Source organism: Manis javanica, chromosome 9, assembly GCF_040802235.1.
Source record: "Manis javanica isolate MJ-LG chromosome 9, MJ_LKY, whole genome shotgun sequence".
NCBI lineage: Eukaryota > Metazoa > Chordata > Mammalia > Pholidota > Manidae > Manis > Manis javanica.
In genome coordinates, this window is record NC_133164.1 from 27649330 (window position 1) to 27663046 (window position 13717).

The window sequence follows — 13717 nt, forward strand, 5'->3', positions numbered from 1 at the left end:
TAAAAATCTAGCTGACCAGCCATACACATCAGGCAGTAGTCTCGACCTGCATGAAGGACAGTTTGCTAACTCCTCTTGCAAATGAATATTCTAAAATATCTATTTTAATCAGTATCTTGATATATTCATTCTACCCTTAGAGTGTGGATCACAGTCCTGCCCTCATCAAGAGCATATTGATTAGTTAAAAATTCACATTTCAGGGCTCCACCTCAGTTGACGATGACAAGGTTATTACTTACCTTTGTAAATCCATCCTTTTCACCCTTCCTTGCTAACAGACCCCCTCAACTGCCCAGTGCTGGGTAGCTCTTTCTAGACCCCTAAGTAAAGGTTAGTCTAAGCCAGTTGTTCTCTACTGTTGGTGCATCAAAATCTTAGAGGGCTTGTGAAAATACAAATTGCTAATATCTGATTAAAGGCAGATCTACCCTACCTGAATCAGAAGGTTTGGGGTGAAGTCATAGAACATCACTGATGCTGCCCCTGTGGTCTGGAGATCATGGCTGGAGGTGGAGGCACTGGGCTAAGTTGATCATAATAATTCCATTATTCCCATTTGCCAAAGACTGGTTTAGGCATCAGTCCTGGATAGAATCCTATCCACTAAAAACTAAAGGGCATGGGCATATGGGTTAGTTCCTCCTCATTTTTAAAGTAGATATAAAAGACCCAATTATGTGCTGTCTATAATGTCTGTACTTTAAATATAAACACACAGGTTAAAAGGATGGAAAGTTTAAACATATAAATAACAACGTCCCACAAAAAAATACCAAATCCAGAAGGTTTCACTACTGTATTCTACCAAGTATCTAAAGAACAGCACCAATTCTTCACAAACTCTTTAAAAATTAGGAGGACGGAACACATCCAAACACAGTCTATGATGCCAGCATTACTCTGATGCCAAAACCAGACACAGATGTTACAAGGGAAGAAATTAAAGAACAATATCCCGCAAGAACAAAGAGGCAAAAAGTCTGAATGTTTTAGCAAATTGAGTCCAACCATACTTCATTACTAAGTGAGGTTTATCCTGGAACTGAAAGGTGGCCTAATATTCAAACATCAGTATAACCTATCATAGATACTAAAATAGAAAAACCATGTGATAATCTCATTACACAAAGAAAAAAGCATGACATCCATTCCGGGCAAAAACTCTCAGCAAAGTAGTAATAGAAGGAAATATCCTTGATCTGATTAAAGTAATTGATAAAAACAACATCCTTAATGGTGAAAGACTGACTGCTTTTCTGCTAACCTAACATCAGGAACGAGACAGGGACTGGAGGTTCTAGTTTATGCAATCAGGCAATAAATTAAAAAATTGAGATTGGAAAGAAAGAAGTCAGTCCATTTTTATTCACAGATGACATGATCATCTATGTAAAAAAAATCTGAGGAATCAACAAAATACAAGAATAAAGAGTTTAGTTGTAAGGTTGTAGGGTACCAGATCAATGTAAAGTGTACAAAAACTGAATTTCTATATTAGCAACAATCTCTATCTTTCCATTTATGATAGCATAAAAAACCCACCAGATACCTAAGAATAAATCTAACAAATGATGTCAAGTCCTGTACAATGAAAACTACAGAACACTGAGAGAAATACAAATAAATGGAAAGACAAGCCACGGTCATTGAGTCAGAAGACTAAATACTGTTAAAATGTTAATTATTCAAAATTGATCTATTTAACAAAAATCCCAACCAAAATCCTTATAGGCTTTTTGTAGAAATATAAAAGCTGATTCCAAAATTCATACAGAAATGCAAAGATCCTAGAACAGCCAAAAACAACCTTTATAAAACAACAAACTTGGAGAGCTGCTGACTGAGATGCATTACAAAGCTACAGTAATTAGGAGAGTTTAGCATGGCAGAGATCAAAGGCAAAAAAGGGATGGTCCAGAAAAAGAATGACAGATATACAGTGCACTGATTCTTGAAGAACTACAAGGGCAATTCAATGAAGAAATGATGGTCTTTGAACAAGTGGTGCTGGAACAAACGGATATCCATTAATCCATGCAAAAATTAATCTCTGATGCATACTCCACACAATATCCAACATTAACTCAAAACAGATCACAGACAAAAATATAAAACCTAAAATTATAAAATTTTTAGATGATACCATAGGCGAAATCTGTGTCTTTGAGCTGGCAAATATTTCTTAGATGCTATTTCTTATACTGAAAGCATGATTTGTAAAAGAAAAAAAATTATCAATTGGACTTCATCAAAATTAAAACTTTGCTCTTTTAAAGACACTATTAAGAGAATGAATAAAACCACAAATAGGGAGAAAATATTTGCAAATCATGTATCTGATAAAAGAACTTGTATGTGGACTCCATGTAAAAACTCTGCAAACTCAATATTGAGCAGCTGCCTTTCCCCCACAAAAAGAAAACTGGAGAGGAGATTTAAAAAGACATTTCACCAGAGAAAAATCTATGGATGGCAAAGAGCACATAGAAAATATGCCCATCATTAATCATTAGGGAAATAATCATAGCAGCTAAGACTTAAAAGACTGGCCATGGCAAGTATCAGTGATAACGTGGTCCAAGTGAAGCTTTCATACACGAGTGAAAATGTAAAATGGCATAACCACTTTGGAAAAGATTTTGTCAGCTTCTTAAAAAGTTAATATACTTCTAACTCCTTAGAAAGTTAACACCTGCTGTCTGTTCCAGCCACTCAAAAGTATTTAGCAGAAAGACATGAATGCACGTATCCATACAAAGACTTAATTGTAATAGCCAAAACTTAAAAACAACCTAAATGTTCATTAAAGGATGAATGGATAAACCAGTTAGGTCCAATATAATTGCCCTCACAATAAAAAGGAATGAACTATTGATGCATGTAGCAACACAAATGAATTTCAAAATGATTATCTTGATTGTAAGAAGCCAAACCCCATGAAAGAAGAGTGTGCACTGTATGATTTCATTGCTGTAAGAACATAAAAAATGCACACTAATCTAGATAGAAAACGATCAGTTGTTGCCAGGCTTGGAAGCAGGATCAGAATAAAGGCAATACAAAGGGCCACAGGAAACTTGGAGTGTTGGGATATGTATGTTCACCCTCTTGATTGTGGTGATGCTTTACAGGTGTATACATACATCAAACCCCACCAAATAGGACATTTTAAGTATATGCAGTATATTTGACTTATACCTTAATAAAGCTTAAAAAAAAAGTCACAAGAAAGGAACTAACCTCTTCCTAAGACTTGAGACTTGAGTTGCCATCTCAAGGTACATCAGAGAGAAGCCACAGTCCTGACATAGATGAGCCACTAGTGAATTAGTCAACTGCAGAACTTCCTTATCTTTAGACTTCGGTAATTTTTCCTCACTGTCTAACACACACAAATTCATGCCTTTACCGGACCTTTGCTTGTTCTCAAATGCCTCTCAGCTGCCATGTGAGCTACTCTCTGAAGCCCTGCTCTGCCCATTACCTCCAGCATCATAAGGGAAAACTACTCCCATCTTCTGCTACTAGGAACCTTCTGCCAACGAGCTTGTCCCAGGATTTCAGATACTCCCATCAGCATTTTTTTTTGGGGGGTGGGTGGGTAAAGGTTGGTTGGTTTGTTATTTGTAAGGGAACTCCACGGCAAGAGTTCCCTAATCTCTTAGGGCATTTGCAATACAGTTCTTTCATTTGCCCATACAGCCTCACAGCATTTTCAACAGCAGTGCTCCCTTGCCAGGAACATTTGATCGTTAAGTGACTTATCTGCTATATTCATTTATGGTGATTTCTCTCTTTCATACTCCACTTTTCACTCAAGCTTTCCGGTACTTATTCTCACCCCCATCCTGCAGTTCACAGGACATGATGATCATGCAACTAACAGCAGGGAATTCAGCTGTAAATCTGCATAATGAACAACTGGAAGACCAGATCCCCTCCTCTACCCCAGCAGCCAGTACTACCAACCCTTCTCCGTCACACCTAAGAGCAGAAGCTTACTATGAAGATAGCAGGTTGATGCAGAGAAGTTCTGGGTTCCGGCACACCAAATTAAGCTGAAAGGGACATCAAGTACCTTACTGAACTTGAGAGACTAAATGCAAGTCTACATGCTGACTGGCTAAAACTCTAGCCCCATTCTTCCCTTTACATTCCTAGAACTGCCTGCTTTACTTCTGTCTCCCAGAAATATGGAAGGTTTCTGTCTAAAACAGATGAACCCAAGAGAAGACCTAGAGATACTGAAACTTGAACTGGCTACTCATGCAATTGCTTGGAAGGTGAGCCAGTTACCAAGCTCCACCCATGTAGAGTTCTAGAGCAATACCTCCTTTGGGTATGAACAGCTCGTGATACCAGATATTTGGAATAGTCCTTGTACATAAAACCCAGAAACTAAAAGTAGAGATAAAACAGAACTAAGGGGGAAACAATGCACAGAACAGATGAAAACTCCAAGACAACTGTAGCTGACATCATCTGAAAGAAAATGTTACAGTAACAAAAATGGGATGGTAAAAAAGAAACAGTGTCTTGATTCTTACAAAATGAAACTATTATAGCCGAAACAAAAGATTCAATAAGTGTGTTTGGAAGATCAAGCTCCCAGATGCAAAACAAAGACACAAATTTACAATGGGAGCAGACAGAGAAGAAAAGCCATTCTTCTGTTGGCATGCATTTGGTTATTATTAGAAGTTCTGAAACGCACACACATTCAAAGTTGTTTTTTTTTAAAGGTAAAAAATTTTAGAGTTGAAGGTAGGCCATTGAGTTCTACAATGCAAGCACCCACAAATATCCAGTTCAACAAACGAACAGAGGCGCCCAAGGTACAACGTGACATTTTAGAATTCTCGGGATAACAGAAGAAAACCAAAGCAGAAGTCAAGAAGGATCCAGATCCCCAAATCACAGTGCACCTCAGTATCCAGAACGTAATAAAAAATCAGAACCAAAAGGAAAAATGCCTTCAAACATGAAGGAAAATGACAGATTTTAACACCCAACCTGACTATGAATCTTGTATGAGGCTAGAGACACTTTCAAGTATGTAGGATTTCAAACTGTACCTCTCACACACGTGTCCTTGCTCAGAAAGTTACTGGAGGCTGTGCCCCACCTGTAAGAAAAACTGAAATATAAAGACAGAGGATTTAAGAAATAGGAGATCCTACACAGGCAAGAACCGTATGGAATTCCCACAACAGGAGGACTGTGTATCCAGCCTAAGAAGCAGACGGTAAATGCTGGAGCAACGGGCTTACAAGTTCCAGAAAGGCTGGCATTATAAAATGAATTTTTAAAAACATTTAAGGGATTATCAAATCTGTTTGAATTTATTAAGGAATTTTATGGACTGAGTAGAGTGAAGAAATAATTAGCAATAAGGGATTAAATACAGAAAAGGGAGAATAGAGAGGTCATTATTAACTCTTGGAGGAACAAAGGGATTAGAGAAAATAAATGTGACACGCAATGATACTAGAGCTTGGCCAGTAACAGTTATGGTACAGGCATTACACAGGATCTCATCCAAAGACTATGAAAGCCATTCTGAGAAGGGAGAGGAGATACGGAGGTTTGAGGGTGAGGAGAAGAGAGCTTAGTTTTCATTTTCCAAAACGGATCTACGGATGTCTAAGATCATATAGTACAAAGACTGTTTAGAAATGAAAGAATGAAACAGCTAGAGTATGTGGTGCCCATTTGGAAGACTTGATGGGAGGAAAGTATAGAGGACCACTGCTTTCTGGAACAAGCCCTGCTACAGATGAGTGTTTGAACTACTGACATCCTATTTATTGCATTACTTAGATAAAACTTTAGAAGCACTGTGCAATATATGGTATTAAGACAAGGGATCATTTTCAGAGTCAGTATTCAATGTAAACAGGATAGCTTTGTCCTGTTTCTATGACTAGACCTGGAGCTGGACTTAAATATAGAGAGAAAAAAGGCAGCCAGTTATGGAGACCACATAGCTACACATTCCCTGAGTGCACCACATCTTCAAAATTAGATAAGCAGGTAAACCCTGAATAGTTTTTCCTAAATAGTTCTAATCTTCTAAAACGTCATAAAAATCACCTATTCATTGTCACTACAATGCCAGCAACACTTGCAACATCGTTTTGCTATTAATACAACATACCTCCTACTGACTTACAGACTACTTTTTCCACTTCCATATTATAATTGATGGTATATTAGAGTCTGGCAAGAATATCTTAAAGGCTTAGTCTAAAACTTGAAAATTCCTCCAATATTAGAAAAGCTATCATTTGAAATGCCACGCCCTAATTTTAACTTTTCTTCAACAACTTCAAAACACATGACTAGAAACTATTTTCCATCTCATTAAATCTCTTCTTTACCATACATTTCACTTTCTGGACCACCTGTCTTATATGTGCTAACACTGGGAGGTGTTAGAAGTAATACAAAGCCCACCATAACAACCCTAAATGCTTCAAATGAAGTATTACAACTGTCAAGAAAAATTATCTGTTATTTTTAAGTAAATGTTTGGTTGTAAAGTCATCATTCTGCAAATACAAAAACAAATAATACAATAGTCATTCATTCATGTATTCACTATTTTAGATCTGTCACTAAAAGGTAAGATATGGCAATTTCCAGAGAGGTAATTTTAAGAGCTTTCAATCACAAGTTTTATTTTAAGGAAAGCTAAAACATCAGTACTGATAAGCACAATCCATGTTTACTTATACTAAACCATGCTCAATTCACTCACACCTGCTAGTATCAGACTGCTCAGCCATTGCAAAAGAAGCTTGTGAAAGAAGCTTACGATTACTATGCTATCAAAAGGATACATGAAAGCCAAATTTCAGTTACTATACTATAGCAGACTCTCCAGATCCCTCCAGAGTTAGATCTAAACTTGTATTTCAGTGTCCTGCTGCAGTGTTGCCAAGTTGCTCATTTAAAAGACATACTTCAACTCCATTTGCTTCTTGAAGACACTGCTGTTTTCAATTAGCATTGTCAGAAAGTGAGGCACCCTCTGGTCTCCTCACTGAAAATCAATTATGCAAAAAAAAAAAAGTTCAGGTGGTGTAATTTAGCTGTACCATATGTATAGTACAAGGTGTTCAGCAGCTTTGAAGAATTGGCAATGATTTTAGCCAGCTGTACAGGGTCTTGGCTGTACACATAGAAGATGAACATCTCATTCATTAAATTTGCCTTGATTTGTACATATCACCATTTTTCCCTTGTACAATGATGACCTCTTCTCCTGTCCTTGCCAGTTGGCAAGTTTAAAATCCCTGCCACATCCTTGTTACACAAGTCTCAATATTCTGCTAATTGCCACTCTACTAAAATAAAGGCCTCCTTACATGACTATATTTTATAATAGCTGGTATATTTTTATCTTGGCATTTTCTGAATACAGACTTACCTTCCTGTTTGAGATGTGCAAGAGCTGACTTTCTGTAGCGTTACACTATCTTCAGAGAGCTGTGCTTTCCCGTTTTCTCCAAGACCATTTTGTTTCAAACTGTATACACTGGAGTTTTTCTAACTTTGACCATAATGAACAAATACATTTACTATTTCAACCAGGACACACCCATGTACAAAAAATAATTTAAATCAAAATAAGTTGGTAAGATACAATGCACTGATTTTATATTCCTTTGCATTTAAAAAAAATAAAACTCTGTTCAATTCACTAAATGGATTCTATAATCCACTAATGGTTCACAGCCAAACTCAGGAAAAAATATCAATGGTGTAAACACTTCTGAATCTATGTAAACAATCTGGGTTTTGGTCTTCATTCTTTCAGTAAAAAACTGGAAAAACATAACTCATCTCACTTTGGAGCTTCAATCCCTCAACACTGAAATAGGCCACAGGAAGGTCCAGCATGCAATTCATGGTTTACCTACTTCCACTGCCACTTAGCCATCTAACTTCCTCTGCTTGTACCCTGGCACTTCTCAGCCTGGTGACACTGAGGCAAAGATTCTAAACATCCTCTGCACAGACCAGCAAATCGTCCAGTCACACCATGCCCCATGTATGCATCACGATTTTAATCCTTTTGAGCATTTTATGTTTCTGAGTTTCTCCCCTTCACTCTCTAGTCTATGGTGTTCTGAAGAGCTAAGGCTGGCCAGCTGGTAGTCAGATAACTGAACAATCAATAAAGCAGGATGTAAAGTTGTACTATGGGATTATAATTGACTTAAGAATTAAAGTTCTGGAACCTCAATAATCAACTTCAATTTTCTGAGACATTTAATGTTAGCAGCACTGTGATAAGATAATCAGGCTGTATTTAAGGCAATACTATATACTTTAAGTTCAGCCGAGATAAGTACTTGAACAAATCTCATTTTCAAAGGTATTCATCAAAATGAAACATCTTTCTTCTCATCAAAGTTTAGGGGTTTTTAATAAATAGAAGACACTTATAAGTTAATAGTTGTTTGGAAAAAAGACATTAGATACAAGATTGGATCATTAACTAAAGAACTATCATCAAGCAAGTACTGATTCTACAATTCAGTTTTCCTTTTACACGTAATTCTTGGGTCAAATCTTGCCCAGGTTGTGAAAAATTATACACTTAAGATTTTATTAGAAAAAATGGACTTACATGAAAGAAATTCCAGCATGTTTGATGATTAACATACATTTGTGAACTTTCTTTCTTGAGAATAGGACATCTTAGCAGAAGTTCTATTCTAAATAAATTTCTAGTATCTAATTTCTAATTTTATTAGGATAGAAGTATGATAAAAATGCATGTAAAATCGTAGATGACATAGTTAAAATAACAATATTAAGGACCAAGTTACTGTTGATGATACAATTGCTATTGGAAGACAATGATGTCCAAGATACGTTTAATGAAAGGTAAGTGTAAAAAAATTGATGCGTATACATTTGTCTATTGATCTGTATAATTATGTTTTTATCTTGAAGGATCAGTATTAACAGGGCTAACTCTGAGTCATGCAGTGAATTGAGGATGAGCAGAGTGGAGAAATAATTAGCGATAAGGGATTAAATAAAGAAAAAGGGGAATAGAGAGGTCATTGTTAACTCCCATATTTATCTTTTCATTGTAAAAAAAAGACAAAATTTTTATCTTTAATATTTTTTAAATAACCAAGTACAGATTATCTACTACACCTATTTCTTAATAAAAAGGTAAAAATAAGTTGCCTTCCTGCAAACACTGGGGAACCCAAGTGAAAAGCAGCAGCCTATTTGTGAAACCACAGGACAGGGACATAGTTTACAGTAATAAAGGAACTTTAGAGAGCTGTGCAAGCTTAACAAGTGGGTTAAATTTTGAAAATTAAGCCCTGCTGATTATTTGTTCATCAGGTCAGAATACTGCAATACAAAAATATCTTAATGTGTAAAATGCTATGATAGAAAGTTTTCTTTCTGTAAATCAGGTGACCTTAAAAACATGTTTAGTCCATCCCACCAGATCAATGACCTCTCCCTGTTTTTCCACCTGGGATTCTAATTTTAGGTTTGCTTTGAGGAAGATACTCTATAAACAGTGTGCCATTTGTCTGCAGAAACATCTGCAAAGTGTCAAGACATTCTTTTAATCACCCTATACTATTGAGTGAAATTAGTAGAACCTGCTACAATTTGATTTGCTTCATGCCATTTTAAGTGTTAACAGGTTAATCCTACTAAGTAGGTGATTTTTTTAAGTTATTTCAATACTATTTTGACAAAAAACAAGCTACAAAAAGCCTATATATCAAAATACTAGCAATAGGTGGATAACTAAATATGGCAGACGTCCATTCAGTAGAAGAAAATATTACAATTACATTAGTTAAGTATATACTATCATCAATCTAATACACTTATAAACTAGTAGGCATACCATAACACATTTTAAAATGCTAATATTTTTAAAGTAGAAATTGATACCCACCAAAAATACAAACAAGGCCTTAGATAGCAGAAGGAAACTTATCTCCAGAAGGCCAAATAGAGACTACACCAACCTAAAATAACTTGGAAGTGGCATAAGGGCTGATAGTTACCAGTAATAACTTAAGAATCATCATGACTGGACAGTGACTGATGGGGTTTGTGGGGAGGACTTGGTGCGGGGGGACCCTAGTAAACATGTTCTTCATGTAATTGTAGATAAATGATAACAAAATAATTAAAAAAAGAATCATCATGACAGCATTTTTCTGGTATCACATTCAGGCTGAAACGGATTCCAATACAGCCTGGGCTTCACAAAAAATAAAGGTATGATTTCTAGAGAATGGCTTAAAGTTCCAGAAAGTGGTAAGTTATTCTGATTTTTACTGGACCTACTGGAACAGCTGCAGAAAAGTACTGAGAGGATGATGATGAATATTCCTTATTGTAACTCCATATATTTGGTTCTCCAAATCAAACAAATCAGTTAATGTACTTTATACAGTCAGAGCTCTGTAACGGAAAAGGACCACCACGGTGCCCAATAGGAAACCAATAAGGTTTTCCATTTCCCATTGCTTCCTGTGCACAGAGCATAGAACACAAAAAAAAGTGCTAGGAAAATCCAGCTTGCAAAAACAGAAAGGGCCCTAAATAAAAGGGCCCAGGATAAAAGTACGAAGATATTCTTCGCCACTGCTATGCGGAGGTGAGTGTTGCTCATTTTCCCTGCGTGAACCTAAGTTTCACCTTACCTGAAGCTTCTCTGTATCTGACCATAATCCCACTACCTGTAGCGACTAAGGCGTCTGAACCAACCAAAAGCAGTCATGAAATGACTGTCACTCCATGATCAGGTGGTAAATAAAGGAATGAGAACTCCCAAAAGTCACTCATTGATGGAAAGTGGAAAGGGCGCACCATATTTCAACGGGATGAATACTGCCAGCCTCAAGCTTTCTGATAATCGCCTTAAAATAATACATTTCTCTAATCTAGCTTTTCTTAAATCGCTAATTTTAAAAATTATAGAAAGCGCCTTGGTTTCTAGGTAATAACAGACTGCCTTCCAGGTGCCTACTCCATTCCCTGAAAAACCGTCATTTCTGACATCATTACTGATAGGAAAGGCAGTGGGGTCTGCACATTTAGAAAAGCCAGTCAGTCTCTGAAATGAGAAGCTAGCAGAGAACGAGAACACACGAGCGCCCAACTCCAACTGCAAGAACGGAGCTCTACGGAGGGACCCATCACTGGGCGGCTGGGGCTGCCACGGGAAGGCGGCCAACACGCACACCCAGCCCGGCGTTCGTGGGGAAGAACAGTAACAGCCTCGGACGGAGGCCACTCCCCAAAAAAGGCTGGTAAAAGAACAGGACTGAGTAACAAAAAGACAAGACCTCAGGGATTTTTCAACGAATGCTAACAAGAAGCTTGGGACCCAATCACCAGCAGAGAGCAGAATACAGGCGGATGGAGGGTCCAGCTCATCCCCAGCAGGGCTGGCCTGAGTTCTAAGACTGGGCTCCGCCCTCGTGAAAAGCCTCTGCTCATCGCCCGACTCGGCACCTGCGCGCCCACCCCGTCCGGGGGCAGCGGTGAGGTCTCCCCCTTCCGGCCCGCGCCCCCCCTCCGTCCCCCGCCGTGCCCGGGGCCACTGAGGCCAGGGTGCTGGCACCGGGAGCGGAGCTCAGTAATACCAGGTGTAGTCGTCCTCGTCCCGCCAGGAGGCCGCGCTCTCCAGGTCCAGCGGCTCCACCTCGTCCAGCAGCGTGGGGGGCGGCGCGGGGACTTCCCCCGGCAGGGTCCCCGGGCTCCCCGGCTCTGGCCCGCCGCCGCCCGCGCCGAAGAAGCCCGCCGCCGGCTTGAAGTAGACGAAGGGCGCCTCGGAGGGCTGCGCCAGGCTGCAGAGCAGGGAGGGCGCCGGGCTGGGCAGGCAGTAGGTACCCGGGAACGCGGGGCTGGAGCCACCGCTCCCGCTGCCGCCGCCCAAAGCCAGCCCGAGCCCCAGGGCCCCCGAGGCGGAGGCGGCGGCCGGGGGGCTCCGCGGTCCCAGCGGGCTGCAGGCCCCGGCGGGGGGCGGCGCGGCGGGCGGCGGCGGCGGCAGGAGCAGCAGGTGCGGGGCGGTGGCCGCGCTGGCCGCCCGGCTCCGCAGCTGCTCGTTCTGCTTCTCCAGCTTGCGCACCAACTCCTGCAGCTTCTTCACCTCCAGCTCCGCATTCACCACCGGCCCGGAGCCCGCTCCGGAGCCGCCCCCCGCCGAGGCGCATTTCACCTGCTCCGCCATCATCGTGGGCCCCGAGGGCGCCGCGGCTGCCAGGGGGAGCGCGCCGCCGCGCCGTTCGTGCGGCCGCGCGGGGCTACGGCTCCTTTCCTGCCGCCCCGGCCAAGGGGCGGGCGTGCCGACTACGCTGGGGCTGAGGCCGACCGGCTACTCGCATCAGCACCGGGCCCCAGCCTCCGGCCGAGGCATCAGCCACCGCGCGGCTCTGCACATGCTCAGAGCGCACCTCCAGTCCCCTGGGCGCCGCGGCGGCTCCGGGTTTTAGCCGCGGCCCCAGGGCGGGGCGCGGGCGTCCGGTGGGCGGGGCCCGGGAGGAGGGAGCTCCGGAGGGGCCGCCGGCGACGGGGCTGGGGTCCTTGTCAGCACCCCCGCCCGCGTCGCCCGATCCCAGGTGCCTGATTGGGCCTGGCCTGACTTTCCCGCCACGGGCCCTTCCTTCCGCAGCTGCTGAGAGCGCACCGCGCGGATCTCCGAGCCAGGGGCGGGGTTCCAAAAACGCCGCAGCAGGTGCCTGCCCTGCAGGAGTGCTGTCGCCCGTTCGTTTGCTGCCTCCCCAGAGCGTTTGTGCTTAACGACCCTCTAAGTCACTCGCTAATGAAACCTATAGAGAACCAAAAGGCCAGGGAACCTTATCCTAAGAACCGAAAAGTAAAACAGAAAGACTTTGAGACGATGCTATTAATCCATTAATTGGTAATAAAGAAACAAAAGAGTGGGAAAGGGGAGGCCGAGGAGAAAGAAATCCCTCTAAGCGAGGGAGAGTGACCATCTGCTCGAGAGCCAAAGGCTCTTCAGTTTATTCTAAAATGGCATGCAATTTTTTACCACCGATGCTTGCCACAATAAAACAAGAACATAGATTCTTTTACCACCGATGCTTGCCACAATAAAACAAGAACATAGATTCATTAAACAAAATATCTTTGAGCACCTGTGTGCCAGACACCATTCTAAGAGAGTCATGCAGGCAATAAACAAAACAGGAAAAAAATCATTATGGGAGAAACATGAGTAAAAGCGTGTAGTGTTGCATCTGTTAAATAATTTACAAGCTATTAGGTCAGACTTGGCGGTGGGAGAAAAACAGAAAACCTCAAAACTCCATCCTACTATTCCTGATCTGGCCACCAAACCTGGTGTTTCTTACATCTTTTGGAAACCACTGTAAATCTACTTTGGTTGGGGGAGAGGGTGCAGAGAAAGGGACTTTCAGTCAGAAGAATCAAGTTTCATTCAATTAGTATTGTTGACTTAGCATTTCGAGTGTTTAACACAGATATAAGCCTGTGATTTTATTTATTAGAAAAGTCCGCACAACTGGTTCTCATCCTCACATGATACACTATCTAGTGAAGGTCCCTGTTCAGGGACTTAACATGCCAATCTTTGTGACAATGCACCACATCCTTCTGGAGCTGCCAGCACATTGTATTTGTTGGGTTTTGATAAGGCTCTGTGCCATCCTGCTCAGAAACACGT

At 41.2% G+C, this 13717-nt stretch overlaps 1 protein-coding gene and 1 long non-coding RNA gene across 5 annotated transcripts in view; one reads left to right on the top strand and one right to left on the bottom strand.

The window, feature by feature from the left end:
* SLAIN1 (SLAIN motif family member 1) overlaps positions 1-12381 on the bottom strand; it is a 53731-nt gene extending 41350 nt beyond the window's left edge. For 3 of the 4 annotated variants that reach the window (XM_073212464.1, XM_017653304.3, XM_037010296.2), the window contains exon 1: positions 11655-12381. In XM_073212464.1, coding sequence (XP_073068565.1) covers positions 11655-12244 — 590 coding nt within the window. In that variant the 5' untranslated portion in view covers positions 12245-12381. Of the gene's footprint in view, positions 1-7435; positions 7454-11654 lie in introns of those variants that run through there. The other variant, XM_073212465.1, reaches the window with a different exon arrangement.
* LOC118970905 (uncharacterized) overlaps positions 10475-13717 on the top strand; it is a 41876-nt gene continuing 38633 nt past the window's right edge. The window contains exon 1 of the long non-coding RNA XR_005059098.2: positions 10475-11552. This is a non-coding gene — a long non-coding RNA (uncharacterized lncRNA). The remainder of the gene's footprint in view (positions 11553-13717) is intronic.